Source organism: Arvicanthis niloticus, chromosome 21 (genome assembly GCF_011762505.2).
Source record: "Arvicanthis niloticus isolate mArvNil1 chromosome 21, mArvNil1.pat.X, whole genome shotgun sequence".
NCBI lineage: Eukaryota > Metazoa > Chordata > Mammalia > Rodentia > Muridae > Arvicanthis > Arvicanthis niloticus.
Genome location: NC_047678.1, coordinates 37,023,719 through 37,042,544, shown reverse-complemented (window position 1 = coordinate 37,042,544; position 18,826 = coordinate 37,023,719). Strand labels below are relative to the sequence as shown.

Here is an 18,826-nt window from a genome sequence, read left to right as displayed (position 1 = left end):
CTAACCAGACCTTCCATAGCAAAGGACTGCCATGCCTAGTTACAAATGCCTTTCATCCTTGGAAAGCAGACATTACTTGAATTTCCCTTGAACATTTACCAAGATGTGGCTTTGGTCTTTTGTTCTCTGAAGTCTCATCTCTAGCTTTCTCTGAGCTTCATGGACCCGTTGTGAATGGCCAAACACTAACATCGTCTTTACATGCATTTATTCCTCAATAAACAATTACTATATTACTACAATGCCGCAGGCTCCTTTCTACACAGCAAGGTCATTATTGCCTGAATCCACATTGAACTAATAGTCTAAAGAGAGAAATAGTTAAGAAATACGCTGTATTTTTCTGCTTAGGCTTCCATGGTCAAGTCATTATCTTAACTGTAATTGATATCCTCACAAACTCCGAAGGCTCAGAGTTCAAAATCAAGGACATAATTTGCTTTCTGAGTGGGTGCCCCCTTCCTGGCTTTTCAATGGCTACCATCCTGTGAGTGCGTACGTGCATGCATGTGTGCATGCGTGCGTGCGTGCGTGCGTGCGTGTGCGTGTGCGTGTGCGTGTGCGTGTGTGTGTGTGTGTGTGTGTGTGTAGGATGAAAAATGGGCTCTTAGGTATCTGTTTCTAACTGAAGTCACAAATTCTCTCTCACCACGACCCCGCCCTTGTTGTACCCTCTTACTTTAATTGCTTTTTCAGAGGCCTGTCTTCCAATACAGTTGTGCCAGAAGTCAAGATTTCAATGTCTGAGCTGCGGGGGCGGGAGACACATTCAATCTATAGCAGAAAATTTTGTTTTCTTTTTGAGAAACCTTCTGCTGCTGCTTCAGTTATAGAGCAAAGAAAAGTAATAAAGAAGGGGGATTATATCATATATATATACATATATATATGTGTGTGTGTGTACATACATATATATGTATATATATATGTGTGTGTGTGTGTGTGTGTGTATATATATATATATATATCCACAAGTCACGAGGGCCTTTAAGAATCCACATATGACATATGAGAGGTCAAAGGGGTAGGTGAGGCTACAGAAGCTGGGAAGCCATCAGTGTACACAGATTCCACACTGTCCTACTCAGTAAGAAAGGGGGCAACAGAAATGGGGAGGAGAAAGTTTCAGAATCCCAGATGTGTGAGCAGTGGGTATGAATAGACATCGGAGAGGTTGGCTGTAGACTCATTGTCTGGTGACTGAATTCTGTCCTCGTTGCAATGAGAAACCCTTGAAGGCTGTCAGGCAGATGAGCATAGAGGTAAGGCATACTCTGAGAGACAAAATAGAGGAGTATTGAGTGGTGTTTCAGAGTACCGTCTGAAACACATAGGTACACAGAGGAAATGTTCAGTAAACCATTTAAAACAGAAAATAGAGGGCCAGAGAGCTAGCTCCGTGGCCAGGAACACATGGTGCTCTTGCAGAGGACCTGGATTTGGTTCTTAGCACCCAAGTTATATGCTTTACAACCACCTCTAACTCCAGCTCCGAAGCTTTCTATGCCCTCTTCTGGCCTCTGTGAACGCTCACATACTCATGGTGTGCACATAGACAAGTAGACAGATGCATACACATGCAGGTACAAAATTAACAAGTACAAAGATGGATATTTTGTGGGTAGCAATTGTCTTTATAAGAGACAGTTTAGAGCTGAGTGTTCTGGATATCTGCCATCCTAGCACTTGTTAGGCTGAAGGGTTCACATGAGTTTAAGCCCAGTCTGTTTGCATCCTGAGATCCTAGCTTAATTTTCTATATGACATGATGATATGCACATGCAATCCCAGCACTCAGGGTGTCGAGGGTGGGGGATCAGGAGTTCAAGGCTAGCCTCAGTTACTTAATGGATCAATGGTCAGTTTTTGGTTACATGAGACCTCATTTCCAAAAGAGATTATTCAGAGCAAAGATAATTTGGTATAATTTTGAGTATATAAATACATACTTCTATATGTATGCTCTATAGATTAAATTATATATATGTGTGTATATACACACACATATATATATATATATATATATATATATATATATACATATACACATATACACATATACATAGATATGTGTGTATATATTTGCCCTTCTAGGGTATAACTTTTTGATTGCATCAGACACACACAGTTCTGACTTCACAGCAATCAGGGTTTGAAGAGTGCACCCACTCCTAAATCCCCTCACACCCCTCTGGAGTAACCCCTTCTCTCATAACTAGACTATTCCAGCCTGTAACTTATCTCTCACTTCTATGATTTTCCCTTTTCCATACTGTGATATAAACAGGATGTTTACTTTGTAGTGTCCTGTGTCTCCTTTCATTTAGCATAACTCCCTTGAGATCTACCCTGTTGGCTTTACCACTGGTTATGGCTGCCTCTCCTCGTTTATAGATTTCACATTCACGGGTTCCATCAACTATAATACAAAATATTTGAAAAAAATGCATCTACATACAGACATTTTATTCTTGCCTTTATCTCCCAGAAGATAAGGTCTAACTGCTTATAAGAATTGTACTTGTATTAAATATTATATGTAATCTAGAATTAACATGCGGTAAACCAGGAGTAGGTACAGTATGAACACACTTCACTGTCTTATGCAAGAGAGCAGAGAATCTCTGTGTTCTGCTCTCCATGGCTGGGGAGGATCTGGAATCAACCCTTCATGGACAATAAGCATGTCTGTGTTTTCTATCTTGTTGCTTCATGGTGTTCCACTGTGAGGATGCACCACTGTCTTTGGACAGGTTTTAAATACATCTGATTGTCACCAGTTTCAAGTGAATATGAATAAAAGTTCTGCCCACAATTACATTAAGGGTTTTGTATAAGCAAATTTTCATTTCTCTTACTTAGAGAGCACAGGGTCCTGGGTCACAAGATGTGTCTGTATCTATGCTCATAAGAACCTCTAACCCTTTGTCCTAGATAGTCATAGCACCTTGCATTCCCTTCATTGGGAGAATTTCACTTTCTCTCAGTTCTTGTCAGAACTTCTTTGTGTGTGTGTGTGTGTGTGTGTGTGTGTGTGTGTGTGTGTGTGTGTGTGTTTTCTGTCCTGGTGGGTGTGTACCTAGTGTTCCTTTAAAATCATAGTCTTAGCAAGAAGAGCCAGTGAGCAGGTGTAGGAAGGACATGTCATAAAATGGATTAGTTGGTTTTGTTTTCTGTTTTCCTTATCTATGCATTTTTTTTAATCCAAAGGATATGGCCTTAAAAATCCTCGGTAGGGATTGGAAAGATGGTTTAGCAGTGAAGAAAACTCACCACTCTTACAGAGGACCTGAGTTTGGTTCCCAGCCCACACATTGGAAGACTTACAAACATCTGTAACTCCAATTCCAGAAGATCCAACGCCCTCTTCTGGCACTGCACTCACAAGTGCACAGAGCCATACCCACATATACACATAACGAAACATAAAGAAATATATACTTTTAAAATTCCGGATAAAACCTAAAGAAAATAAGTTTAACTTAAATAGATTTATAATAAAATCATGCAAGTCGCTAATCCTTGCTTTGAGCCATTCTCAACTTGAGTGTTGGCAACCTCAAATCTTAGGTTTTCTCTATCCAGCAGAAGAACCATGAAATCCTTCCTTTTAGATAAACCCTTGTGTCTTCAAAGTGTCAGTGGATGCTGGGGGTTAACTAATGTTTTATCTTGCTACTTATAAAGAAAAGCATCATTACTGAACCTTGCTATGGGTTTAGCAATGTAAAACAGCCCTTGCTTTATCCCAATAGATAGGAACATGAGTGCATAGTCTCTCTCTGGTGACCTCGTCTTATCTGTTCCATGGCTTTTTTGGTCTTTCATGTAAATGGAACTTTGTGGAGAAAACTGTTTAAAATCTCACTGAAGAATTAGGTCAGCAGACACCTGGTAAACACTAAGGCCTCTCCTGCATGTTGATGAGTATGCCCTTGGTTTTAATATCTAGGCATTTTTCTTTTGTGGAAGAGAAGGTTCTTCCCTCAGATTTGTGAATTCCTAATTTTACCCAGTATTATTTTATAGGTGTTCAGTGGGTGTTCCAGAAGGTTAAGGAAAGTAAATGCTACCCACAGTCTCTTGGAGCACGTCTCAATAATCCTGTTACCTACCCCACTTTCTTGATTGAATCCAGGAAGTTCTTATTCCAGTCCAAACTCAAGTCATCCTCTTTCTTCTCTTTCCATGGAGAAAACATTATTCTCTGAAGGAGGCATGGATACTAACACAAAATACCTAGAACAGTGGATTCCAACCTTCCTAATGCTGTGTGTGACCCTTTAATACAGTTCCTCAGGCTGTGGTAACCCCCAACCATACAAGTATTTTCATTGCCATTTCATAACTGTAATTTTGCTACTGTTATGAGTTGTAATGAAAACGTCTGATATGTACAATGTATGATATTCCACCCCGATGAAAGGGTTGTTCAACCCTGAGAGGGGTCACAAAGCAGCAAGTAGAAAACCACTGAACTAGACCTTTCTAGGAATGAATTCTTACTTCCTGAACAAATGCACTCTATGTGGGCTCTTACCAGCCATCCTTGCAAAGCCTGGTGTCTTTTTCTTTTGGAGGACTCTCTTTGGAGGACTTTTGGGCACTACCACCATTTGTAAGGCTTCATACTGCCCTCTACCTGTTAGTTACCAACACTGGATGTCCACAGTTGATTTTGTAAGATGACTTAAAGTTGTCTCTGTATTCACCTGATTTGTTTCTTAGAGAAATCAAATATATAACCCTTCCAGATGGTCCCGTGAACAATTCTCTGGAAAAGCATTCATGGGGACGCCTCTTTCTTGATGTGCTTGGCAGGGCTGGATTACAGGCCGGGTGTGCAGCAGCTTCATGAATCTCTTGTTGTTGTTTTCTGTTCACAGATTTTATTCTTCACCGTACAGTCTCGCAACCAACCGCATGATCCCACAGACATCTATCACGCCACTCATTGCTGCCTCCCCTGTCTCCACATACCAGGTACGTCTGTTCACCTGCACCTCATGCAAGGTCTTCCTTGCCAGTAATGTGCTACTGAGAGTCCCAAAGGGCATGGTAGGATCTTAAAAAAAATGGTGGCCTACACAGTAGCCATACCTTAATATGATAATGTTCCTGTTAGGAATTGATTTAGGATTGGCTTCCCAAGTAATCAGATCTGGTAAGCCTTGCATCTTTTGTACACAGCTTCTTCAGTGCTAGGGAATGGTCCTGCCTGTTGTCTGCTGGTTGGGTTGCTCACACTCCACAGGGGTCTTCTCTAATAAGCATCTCTGTAGAGATCCCTCTACCTGTATTGTGTTCCGGGGTAGCTAGCCTACCTTGTCATCTCACTGTTTTGTCACAGTTGTCTTGGTAAAAGCACCCCATTAGGTATTAAATGGGACCTCTCACTGGGGAAGATCATGAAAGTGGATTAAACATGTTTCTTCTTCCCGCTCTTTACCTGATTTCTTATTCTTAAGAAGATCAGACTTTGGGGGACCCATGTGTTGAAATGTTTGGGCATCTGAAACTCACTACGAGTTCTAAACTAGGTGTTCTAGCCAGTAGTTCTGAGTCCAAAGATGGATGGAAGTAGCCACGCTTCTGCAAAACTTGCTCCTTTTCTTGCTCTTGTGAGCTCTCTGCCAGCTACGCCAATCAGCACTCCATTCTCTTCACCTGCTGCTGCTAACCACTCTTCCGGTTCTCATCATAAAGTGCCTGTAAATGCCACATAGGGAGGGACTGGGAAAGCACACAGGTGTGTGCCCATGATTTCTTTGTAGTATGCAAAATCATTGTGGGCAGATGTTTCAGAGCAGGTGGGAAGCCAGCGTTACCTACTCCCACTAATCCAGTGGCATTTCCCCAGCTCACCCACTCTATTTTCCAGGATGTCCCATCTGTCGGACCATCAAAATTGGAGTTTATACACATTTTTCCTTAACCACTGAATCCCCCAGAAGCACACCATTCCTTTATGACACTCAGACTCTTGAAACAAGATCTCCACGCCAACAGGGTAGTTTTGTTTAAATTGCGTGAGGTGTTTCTAGAGTGGCTGACTTCTTAATTGCCTTCTCTTGGGACCCATGAGGCCGTGTGCAGGTGTGTTTCAGTTTCATTCTCCTTCAGGCGTGGTGTGTGTGTGTGTGTGTGTGTGTTGTCTTTTGTCTAATCTTGGCTCCTGCTGGAGCCAAGACCGCCCACTGAGTCACAGCATGGAATACTTAGGCAACATGAATATCCACAGAAAAGTGATTATCGTCTTTCAAAGATTACAGCAATTTCCCATGTTGTTAATTCTTACTTTGCACCATTTAAAAACAAAACAAAGCAACTAAAGTATAATGGTGAATTTGGGGGTGAAAATATAACATATCATAAAATAAAATCTCATTGGCTTTCTATGTGATGATCCACTCCCACAAATTTTCTCATATGGCTGTCACATGACACATTTCAGAAGAGCTGGTGACTATTCTACACATTTTTTACACACAGTACCAGTTGTCATGGGAGAGAATAATATTTTAAACATGTTTAAGATGGCCTCAACCTAACACATTCCTCCACACTTTCTGTTCTGTTTCTTTCTGGCACTAATTTTTCTGCTTGGCTGGTTCTAAGATGGGGTCACCTGCTCATGGAAAGCTCCGATTGGTAACAGAACAATTGGGAAGTCTTAGCAGTAAACCTCAGATTATTTCAGTTTTTCCCTGGATGTCCCAAGGAGATGACCTACAAATAGTCTCTGGGACTCTTTAAAGCTTCAGTCTTCACCTCTAGCTTCAAAATAAGGTTTTAGGGTTCAGCCATGAGAACTGGGGAAGTGGCTCAGTCATCAGAATGCTTGCAATCTCCCAAACCCACAGAAAGACAGGTGCAGTGGTACAGATTTGTAATCCCAGCTAGAAAGGTGGAGTCGAGCACATTTGGGGCTTGCTGGCCAGTCAGTTTAGTGTACTTAGTGTGTTCCAAGCTAGTGAGAGACCCTGTCTCAAAATAAAAAAGGAAATAAAAAGAAAAAATGAAAGAAAGAAAAGATAAAATTTACCTTATGAATGACACCTGATGCTGACTTACATGCATACTTACAAATACACACACACACACACACACACACACATATACACACAGGCACACACACAGGCACATACACAGGCACACACACAAATACACACACAAATACACACACAAATACACACACGCGCACACACACACACACACACACACACACACACAGACTAGCCTATGTGGGTATTGCAACCAGCCACCTAGATGGGGAATTGCTAAATTAATCAGTTCCTGCCTCCACTTCCTAAGACCTAGTACAGCGCCACCAAACACCAGCACCGAGTTCCTTGTGTGATTACCTTGTCCTAATGACTGCTGTTTGATGCGTAGGTCCAGAGCACGTCATGGACGCCACACCTGCCATACATTATGCAACCAACAGTAAGTGTTCTCAGTCACCTGAGGCTCAATGTTTTTATTCTCCAAGCGCAAGCTTTTGGGATGCATACTGGCTCTGGGGTGGAACTTTGCTTGTAGACTAGAACTCTTTCAGACAGAGACTTCCTCCAGAAGCAGAGAGGCCCCTGGAAAAGGCACAGAAGCACATGCCACAGGCAGCTAGAGAGATAGGCATGAACACAGAGTCAGAAACAGAGATTTGTGTGCAAGAGGACTTCTACTTCAGAAAGAAACTCAGAACTCTTTAAATTAAGCCTGACTTATGAAGACCACACTTTATGGACCACACTCTCTTTGTTACTTTCTCCTTACTCCTGGACACAGTGTGGTAGGCTCTGGGGACATTTTGGACTATCATGACCAAGTGCAGGCTCAGTGAAATGCATTTGTAAAACCTACAGAGGAAAGATGATGCATGGGCAGATTCCATGTTAAAGATGATTTGCCATTCTATTCTTTACTGGAAAAAAAAATTGTCTTCCAAAACGTTCCAAGTACTTTCTACTTGCTGGATTTCCCAGTTGTGGTCCCTTTCCTTTGGCCCCGTGAGAAGAGCGGTGCACCACAGAAGGACCTAGACTGCAGTGGAAGAGCCCTTTGCTCTTTGTTTTATTGTGCAGTTTTTATAGCTCTATAGGAGAGGAAAGGAGGGAGAGGTTCATACACACACATGCGTGCGTGCATGCGTGCGTGCGTGTGCGTGTGCAAACACACACACACACACACACACATATCCAGACACACAGACACACAGAGACAGATGAGACAGAGACACAGAAAGAGAGAGTATTTCAACAGCACCACACTCATTAGAGCATGGAAACGAGGCCAGAGCCCTAGACAGGGAGTTGTGTTGTGTGACAGATACCCTGGTTTCCTTTTTGTTTACTTAACAGTAGTCTGTCAGAGGCAGAAACTGTAAGTGACAGAAAAATGTGAAAATGACCGTCATGAACATTATCTTCATTATAGAATTTTAACCCTTTTGGATAGTTCATTTACATAAAACAGCCATAACAGAGACCAGGAGATTAAATGTGCATACACACACACACACACACACACACACACACACACACACACACACTCATGTCTTAACACCATAGAAGTTGGGGTTGTATTTTGCAAGTCCCTCTAGTTTCCCTTATTTATACATCTTAGGGCCTTTCTAAGTTCATCTTGCCTTTGTTCTATAAATTGTACCAATATATCCAATACAGAACAAAACTTCAGGCTTGCTGTCCAAGCCGTGAGATAAAATTCAGTATGTCCTGCCAAAGCAGTATATGTAGCTTAGTACAGACAGAGCCAGCACAGGGGGAGCACAGACTGCTTGGCAAGCTCCGGAGAGAAGACTGTCCAGCAGGAACCAATAGACTTATAAAAGAAATAATGTGCTCACCTACAGAGTAAGAATGCTCATAGTCTCTCTCTAAGGCAAGCACCATCACCTTGTGGCCAAAGGAATGCACATCTGGAAAACTCTGTGAATGTTTTCCAGATGTCAAGCATAGATGAATCCCAGTTCATCTTGAAATCTTAAAAGAGGGAGGAGAGAGAAAGAAAAAGAGAAAGAGAGGGAGAGAGAGAGAGAGAGAGAGAGAGAGAGAGAGAGAGAGAGAGAGAGAGAATATTTATTTCCACTGGAACTAGGAACTACGGCCAAAGCATTTTAATTCCTCCTTCTCTATCCCAGCAGATCTTTAGCTCTGTCTTAATGTGTGTTTATAGTATGTCTTTCTTTGTCAAATATTAGGGGTGTGTGTGTGTGTGTGTATGTGTGTGTGTGCGTGTGTGGGTTTATGTGTCTTTGGATTTTGCTAGCTGTGGCATCTGGTCTATCAGACCACATCACTTCCCACGACTGAGCTATGCATCATGGTTGGGCTTGGTGGTCTCTAAGGCTAACATGTGAGGTCTATGGCTCCAGTGGTTTCCTGGACAAAGGACTGTCTAGGCCACCCACCACTTTGTTTTCTAAAAATGAGCTAAACAGTGTCATGGCAACACAGAGCTTGTGCCATCTGTCTTCCCCTAACATGCCTTTTAGTTGTCTATACTTTTGAAAGAACATTACCAGCTGGTCTGGTCTTTACCAGGGTGAGAGTTAAACTGGTCTCTCCCGATGGTACTAAAATATAAATATAGTTTAGCTGTCTAAGGCCAAAAAAACAGACTAACTGGAGCTGGCAAGGCTGAGAAAGTTGATGATAGTTGTGCTGATTCTTGGCTGGGATCGTTGTGCTTGGAAGTCTTTCTAGCTTGTGGGAAGTTAAGCAGCAGATTAAAGTTTCCTTGTCCTTACATGATCATGGTAATATCTAAGTAATTATGGATTTCGTTCATTAAGTAAAGCATAGTACCAATGCTCGGAAGTATGCTTTGTCAAATTCAAATTCTCAGCAAATGGTTATTATTGAGTTGGAATAAACAGATGTCTAATTTTATTTTAAGTAACATCATTTGTAGAAAATGGCTGTTTGTTTAGAAGCAAACCTAAGGACACTAAGAGTCATTCTTCTCTAACACATTTCGGAGCTATTTAAATTCCTTGCCAGTAAGTGTGGTGCAAACACCTTTAGCCATAAATAAGTAAAATTAATTATATCAATACTTACTTAATTTTCTAATTAAGCCATTTAACATCTAATTCTTAAAGATAATGGCTATTAGTATACTTTTCTTACTAAGCGGAGCTTGATTTACAAGCATGTTCACATAGTCAATACCCACGTCTCAAATATCGAATTCCAATTTATTTTCAGTTTCTCTCATTGTCCTGGTTAACTTTGCATGTCAGTTTGACACAACCTGGAATCAGCTGAAAAAGAGTCCCAATAGTGTAACTGTCTATATTAAATTGGTATGTGGGTATAGGAGAGGAATTTTCTTGATTGATAAGGGTTGTAGGACATCCACTATGTGTGATAACATTCCCTTGGTAGCATCCACTATGGGTGAAAACATTCCCTTGGCAGAAGGCCCTGGGATGTAGAAGGAAACTACAAGAGGTAGAGCAAGTGAGAGAATGATAAAGAAACAGTTCCTTAGTAGTTTTTACTCTGACTTCTTTCAACAGCAGATCATGACCCATGAGTGAGAGATAGTAAAACCACCTTTTCTTTACTTAAATTGTCTTTTGGTCATATTTGCCATAACAACAGAAAGAAAAACAAGACATACCTCCATCACTTATTTGGTCCCCATCATTATACAGACTTGTGTCTGAGCCTCTTGGTAGTGGTGGGATCCTTACATTGTGCTTTTGTGCTGACTCCTAAGTGGGTACCAGACACCTCATCCTGACCCAAAGTCCTAGAGGTTTGATTTGGGGGATGCTGTGTTCTCAACAAGGATATTAATTGGAAGCAAAATCATGCTTCTGTGAAGGCATGAAGAATTAAAGTAGAACCGGGTCCCTGGGCTGTTTTGTCTGAATGTATAAATGGTTAAGGCAGAGTGGTGATGGTTCCTCACTGAGAACTGACTGTGGAGAAAGGGGTGGGTGTGTGCACTGAGAGGAGGGAGGGAACAAGCATGTGCTACTGCCCCATGCCTGACAAGAAGCAACTGAGGGGAGAAGGCATCCCTTTAGCAACTCGAGGGAAAGGCTTTTCACTTGCTCATGGGTTAGAGAGATACAGTTGATCCTGATAGGGAGATGATGCGTCCAGAAGAGTTGTTGGCTGTGGAGTGAACAAGGCTTGCTCACAATAGATCCAATGAGAAAGGAGAGGAGCAAAATGTGGGTGTCTTGCTGACTTTCTTCTTTGTTCTTCTGTGTTCGGTCCGAGATCCTATGTCATAGGATGGCACAACCCATATTCATGGAGGTTTTCCCCCTCATGTATTTCTCTCAGGAAATACCCTCACAAATACATTCAGAGTGAGCTTCACCAGGTCTTAGGCATTTTTTAAACTAATCGAACTGTCAACCCAAGTTCATAATTACACTACGCTGCCAAGGTTTGCTGTTCCAGTTTGCTTGTCTCCAATCTTAATTTTCTAAGCACTGTTCCTTTTTATTAACTTAGAGCAAAAGATTCTGGGGAGATGGGATGAAAGTCTCCTATCGTGTGTCATAGCCAGTGTTCTGGTGTTTGTACAAGGAAATAGTTCACAGTTCACTGTAGCTAGACCTGAAGGTCTCACTGGATCTTCTGGAGAATTGCCAGTCCCACTTAGAAAAGATGACCATGTCTGTTTGGGCTGTTTGCTGTAAAACATAAAAAAACTCCGAGGTAAGAGGGCTGTTGCATATTTAACTACTTTGTCAGCACACTCAGTTGTCTCTGTGTCTCAGCACAGGGCTCCTGACTGTTTGCTGAGATCTCAGCATCGCCCTCACAGGCTGATGGCTTGCACAGTGCACCTGCTCTCCAAAGCAGCACGCGTAATGGGAATGGCACATAAGCACACAGTGGACAGATCTGTATTCCAGTGTGTGCAGATTTTGTTAACTCCACCCTGCTGACTAGGAGAGAAAGCAGAGTCACATTGCCTTCAGCTCCATGAAGGCTCCTTTGATTCACAAGCCTCCTATTTTTCATACCATCAGTGCTACTCATTTCAAGGAGAAAGGTCACCTTTTCTTTCTATTTAATTACAGTTATCTAATTACAGCTGTATAAGAAATGTGAGATCACCTTGTTGCAGCGTTGACAGTTGCGTCACCATAAGGGCCACATCAGGATTTTAATGGTGAATGAACCCTATGTCTAGGGCTAAAGGACAAATGGCAGTTTCTCTTTGGCAACAAGGCTGTTTCAGCCGGGATACTGAATCTGAGTCTTCTTTGCCTGAATATAGGTTGTGGCTGCCCGGTTTCTAGGGTTGTTTTCTGACAGAACATAGATTTGGAAAAAACCACTGTGTTTGCATTCCACAAGCACTGTTTTGTATGACTTCTCTTTTATGCCAACACCTGAACAGAACAAAACGTCAAAACCTTCATGTTTTCATTACTCAAGTGTCAGAGTAAGATATTTCGAGTATCTACAGAAGTAACCTGGCCCTAAAAATACATGTATTCACATGAAATAATGCCCAACCTAATGAGAACAACTAACTCCTGGGCCATATGTTACTGCTTCTAGCAGAACAGAATCCATATGGGTTGGGGTGGCTTGTAGATGGCCATCTTCTCTCTGGCTTCTTTTCCTTCTATTACTCCTCCAGAGTGAAGGAAGTCTGAAGAAGGCTCTTTCCACAGTAGGCCACTTAATGCTCTGTTGCTAGTGGATAGAACTCTGACATTCTTTCTACAGTACTTGTTCAATCTTACATGTCCTGGAAACAGCCATATAAGGTCTACCCTTCTACACCTTCAACCTTATGGAGAGTGTGAGAGGATTTGCAGTGAGGATTTCCTCATGCATAGATTCTCTTCGTTAGAAGTGACCGTTATGTTTTTTGAAGTCAAAGAGTGATCTATAGTAGCCGTATTTTTGGTTGGGTTTTTTTAAGTATGGAGAAAGCCAAAGTAAAAGAATAAATAGGAAGGAATAGATAGGTGGACAGAGAGATGATAAATAGGTAATAGATAGATAATAGATAGATGATAAATAGATAGATAATAGATAGATGATAGATGGACAGACAGATGATAGATAATAGATAGATGATTGATAGATAAATAGATAATAGATAGATGATAAAGAGATAGATAATATATAGATATGTAGATATATAGATAATAGGTAGACAGACAGACAACAAAACATGATAAATTCTAAGCACTCACAAATTCTAGCTGGAGAAACTGCCTAGGGATGCCACTTTAAGGCAGACAGCTGGAGTCTAAGGCCAAGCATAGTGTTCCCCCAGGTGGGACTTCTAAGTCAAAGAACAGTGGCAGCAGACAAGAGAGGACATCATCAAAACTGGGGGCTCACAATACCCAGCAGAAACTGACTGGGGAAGCTGAGGTGGTCAGCAAGAGTTCCTGACTTAGTTTTCTCTCACCACCTGCAAATTGGCTTCTCTCTCACACTGCAAGCACTTTTATATCATGGGGAAAACATAGTAATGTCTGTTGGAAATGGTTAACTCCCCTCTGTTCTCACTCACAGACGTGGTGTTTTTACTCTGTGATGGTTTCGCATTTCTTCATTCCATGTTGCAGACTTAGGGGCTAACCCCCATCTATAGATAAGGGGCTTTGGCAGATACTCAAAAGTGCTTGGATCTGAAACAGTACTGTGGGGCAAGCAATGCCCACTTCCAGAGCCAAGTTCTCAGGAACTCTAACAGCACATGATAGTTTATGAATACATTACACCTAGTGATCAAGTACCATTCAACCCAGTCCATTTTTAAGCATATGAAAATGCATATGTATTTAATGTGCATTACGTTACAACTTGTTTGACTTTTTCCCACTAATAGAATTGTCTTAGTTTTTGTAGCTATAACAAAATACTTGATTTGGGTATGACAAAAGATAGAGTGATTTACTTTGGTTCAATGATTTAGTCACATTTTTTTTTCTTGATGTGATGAGACACTATGACCAAGACAGCTTATAAAAGAGAGTGTTTGTTGGGAGCTTACAGTTTCAGAGGGTTGATGGTGGGGAACGTGACAGACAGGCAGGCACACAGGTACTCGAGAAGCAGCTGAGAGCTCACATCTTAAGATACAACCACATGGAAGAGCCAACGATAACTAAGAATGGCCTGGGTTTTTGAAATTTAGAAACCTACCCCAGTGACACACCTCTTCGAAGAAGGCCACACCCCCCAATCCTTACCAAATACTTTTACCATTGGACAGCAAGCAAGCAAATCCTTGAGCCTATGGAAGCCATTCTTATTCAGAACCTCAAACTCATATATTTCCAGTCTGAAAGTCCAAAATAGGTAGCCACATCTGCTTAGCCCTCTGTCTCCCTTACCCTGGCAGATGGCATCAGAAGGCTCCCAAGGTCCCCTCCTCCTTAAGTTTAATCTATACACTTAACAATACATTTTCAGCTTCATTAGAATGTGCCCTCTTGCTCATTAGCATCATGGGAAAACTTTTACTAAGTGTTTTTTTGTCCTTAATAAGCTGCATATGTTGGACTTAATCCAGAATCTTTTGGGAAAATGGTTTTTGTTCCTTTTCCTTTTGCCCACTCAACTTTAATTACATATATTATAATTGTGTAATTTTTCATTTATTTCTTGCACTGAAAGCTCAATCATGAACTACCTTCAATCAGAATATAAACTTCTTTAAAACATTTTTCTACTTCCATGCATTAGTATTCTATTCATTATTCTGACAGCAGGTTTAATTATTAGAATTAATAGGTGCTATACCATTTTATATATCATTGTTTTAGTCAAATTTCAATATCATAATTGCAAAGCCTTCATAATTATAATTTGAAAGAATTACTTGTTCCCTAAATTCTGGAAGAAAGGGGTTTAAAATAACCCACTGGAACACCTTCTTAGTGTTTGGAAATAAATGTGTATATTTTGTCAAACTCAATTTTAAAGAATAATTCATGAATTCTAATTCATAGAAGACTCAAATACATACACTTCCTACAGATCTGTGAACATACTACATGAATCTTACAAGCTGTCAAATTTCTATATCCTTAGTAGTCATGCAAAAGCAGGTCTATTTGAATATACTGGGTCACAAAATGAAAAGATGAAGACAGAAAGGGGTGAATAATGAAGGAGAGAAAAATTAGATAGCAGGGACTATGATAAAAATAAATTACATGTACATACTTACATATATGTATATACATATATAAATGTATACATATATACATGCATACATATATACATGTATATATGTATATACATATATACATGTGTATACATATACATACATGTATACATATATGTACACATACAAGTATACATACACATATATACATACCTATATGTACATACATATATACATGTATGTATACATATATACATATAGGCATACATACATATATACATACATATACATACATAAAGTTGTAAAATAATAACTTAACAGAGGACTTAAGATGCATAAACAGTAGCAATTAGTAGTTGTAGATAAACATTTTATAATTTTTTTAAATTATCACAGAGTTGTTTTAGGTTCTTCTTTGTGATCAAGTATGAGGAACATTTTCTCCATGTTTCCCTTTACTCAGTCAGTCCTTCTCTTCCTGAGGTTCTAACTGTGATAGCCAATCATTTTTCACATTATACAATTGGTTCAATTGGCTTGGTTTCAACGGAAAAGATCAGCAGTTTAAAATAATGGCACACCAGATAGACATGGAACGTCCTCTTCATGTTAGAACTAGAGGAAAGGAACTCTTCATCTTCTCCTCTCAAGATGTACAGTCCCATCATAAAGAAAACATACATGCATTTAAGATGATCTCATTAGAATATACAATTGGAAAGTGTTTAATGTTTAATAGTTATATGAGGAAGAATTGGAGAGCATCTTTGAGGGCAAAGAAAAAATGAATATGATCTGATGAGGTGGTGTCTGTGAGTGTTAAAAAAATACATACCCAAATATCATACACAAAAATGTAGGGAAAGAATCCCAAGAAAATTCACTGATTTTGATCAACTCAGATATCTGCTCTGGGATAAGGGAAGGATTTGGCTGGAATCATGAATCCTTGTCCTGTTGGAATGAAACTCATTTTTCAATTTTCAGAGGCTACGACACATTTAGAAAGACACATTTTTATTATTATTATTTTGATGTATGTTGGTGTTTTGACTGCATGGATTTATGTGTACCATGTGCATGCAGTGCTTGCAGAAGCCAGTAGAGGGCGGAGGATCCACAGGCACAGAAGTTATAAGTGATCATGAATAGCCATGTGGATGCTGGGAGCTGCACTCAAGGTCTTTGCAAGAGAAGCTGGTGCTCTTAAGTACCCACCTGTCTCTCCTGCCCTTCTGCCCTCAATTTTATTAGTTTGTAAATAGCACTGCTATTGCCTAGAATTTAGGTTCACTTCATTAAATAGTAACATGAATTATAAATTATTTCACTAGACAATATGAAAACATTATACTTTCCAGTAGTGTAATATATAAATCAATCAAAAGTGGAGAAAAATAGCTTTTTGCATTAAGAAAATGTCACTATTTAAGGCTGCTGAACATATAATAACTCTATACCCATGATGATTTTACTTGGTAACCTCCACCTTTCAAATAGCTCCCCAAAAGGCACCTTGGAGAACACATTTCCTGCTGTTTGAGGTCCCTGGCTCCAAAGTAGAAGAGCATAGGAAAGTTTTGGAGTCTTTTGAAATCTCAAAATATGCTTTAGCCCTTTCTGATGTAATTATCAGACCCATGCAGGCTTGGTAGTACACACCTTTCATCCCAGCACTTGGGAGCAGAAGCAACAGGACCCTGAGTGCAAGACCAGTTTGTGCTATAACAGCAAGCTCCTGTCTCACATTTCCAAGGGCTGTGGATATGGCTCAGGGTAAAGCACTAGCATAGCACATGGAAAGCCATGGATTCGGTCTGTAGAATCTCAGCATGAAGGTTGGTTCCAGATGCTTCAGTCTCTGTGGCCATTGGACATAGTAACATTCCATCTTCGATACTGTGGAAATTGGTTATTGTACTTGTGTATAATTATCTGTCATTCTGTGCATTTTTATATGATTTTACTCTATTCCTTTTTTATATAATTTTACACACAGCATCTGACCATAAGAATGAATGACCAAGAGGACCCCTACATATCCTTAGATAGTACTTAAAATCTCTTCATTACACCACCCTCAACAAGCCAGAAGGTGGTGACCTAGCCTGTTTCTTCTTAAAATGTCAGCATTACTAATAGTTAATGTTCAGCATAACTTGATATACATGCAAACTGACCTTCTGTGATGGGTTCATTTCCTAAAGGATGCAAAAATATAACTAAAAGAATGTCCATGCCAGACTCCAGATGACAACATGCTACTGATTGTGTGAGGTGACACAATCATGTAGAGATGGGGCAAATCATTCATTTTTACACATTTGTTGTTGCCATGACAACCAAAGCTACCAAGGGAGACTCTAAAGGGCTGAGAGTGAGGGTCAGGGAGACTCTGAAAGTGTTCTCTCACATCTAAGTGCCTGTTGGTTAGTGTGATCTTCAGCACTCATTAAACAGGCACTCGTAAATGGGTTCAAGTTGTTAACCCTAAACTTTAGACACACTGTTTTCATTGTCTTGCCTCTTGCAACATCATTGGAACTCTACGTTCCTGAAAAGGTTGAAGTAGCTTTGCTGTAGTAGCCTTGGGGAGCCTGGTGTGTTTGCTCAGGTGTTCAGTCTTCAGGTCAGGGTCTTCCTTAATGATGTTGATAGGTTGACCAATTAGTATGTACCGGAGAAGAGGCAGACGCAGATTAGAAAAAGTACTCAGGTTCATAATGTAATATGCTCACTGCTTTCCAGGAGCAGGTTTGTTTTATTCATTGATTGCTGTGTTTTCTCATCTCTTCTGTGTCCCATGTACTGAGAATCTGGTAACTTTGGGAGATTTTAGGCATTCCATGCCCTTCATAGCTCTGTGTGAACATGCTGCTCAAAGACAACAGAGGGAGGATGATTTCCATTCAGCCGCCATCTCTGTCTCCTCCCATTCCTTTTCCTTCCAGGAGGTCTGAGAAGTTAGTAGGTATGACCTCGAAAGGAAGCAGTTGTCTTTGTTTTTACAATAAGGATGAATAACACACAGAAGAAAAGAACCAAGTTGAAAGAGTTTACATGCATTTTTTTTTAGAACATGTTTAGATTTTCTGATTCCTGTGGTCCTAACTTTCTAGTGATAAACTTCTATTAATTAGTTAGCTAGTTAGTTAGTTAGTTAGTTAGTTAGTGATAAGATGGGTTTGTATAAAAAGAGTGAGATCTTTTCTTTCCAGACCCAAGGTTAACGGGTAACTAAGACTTTGCCATCATATCCCCTCAGCTTCTGCATGTTCCTCTTTCATCCAGTCCAGGACACAGCTAGAGACACACTACAACAGTTGCATTAGTTGGCTGTATGGTGGTCTAAAGCTGTAATGTAATGGGAAAACATCCTCCCTCCCAGCGCCCAGGAGGCAGAGCTGAAGTGTCATGCACTGGAATCTATCCAAGGCCTCACAGTAAGAACGTGTCCAAAAATAAAGCAGAGGAGCAGAAAAAAGAAACCAAGAATATAATCTAAACTAGGGAAAAGGGACCAGTGTTCATAATGGAGGAAATCAATTTGTTAACATTTAAAATATGGGTTGCTACAATGGGGCACTTACATTTTGTTATAAATTTTCTGAAACCAAAGTCAACATAGGAGAAATCAGAAAAAGAGAGGTGGAAGCAAGAGGAAAGAAGAAAGGAACGAAGAGAAGGAAGA

The 18,826-nt window shown here is 40.4% G+C and overlaps 1 protein-coding gene across 11 annotated transcripts in view; it reads left to right on the top strand.

Annotated features, from left to right (window-relative positions):
• The window catches only part of Rbms3 (RNA binding motif single stranded interacting protein 3), a 767,889-nt gene that overhangs the window by 658,377 nt on the left and 90,686 nt on the right, over positions 1–18,826 (top strand). For 7 of the 11 annotated variants that reach the window (XM_076917931.1, XM_076917929.1, XM_034483706.2 and 4 more), the window contains exons 9-10: positions 4,887–4,983; positions 7,396–7,446. In XM_076917931.1, the coding sequence (XP_076774046.1) occupies positions 4,887–4,983; positions 7,396–7,446 (148 nt within the window). The remainder of the gene's footprint in view (positions 1–4,886; positions 4,984–7,395; positions 7,447–18,826) is intronic. The other 4 variants (XM_076917936.1, XM_076917932.1, XM_076917935.1 and 1 more) reach the window with 1 other exon arrangement.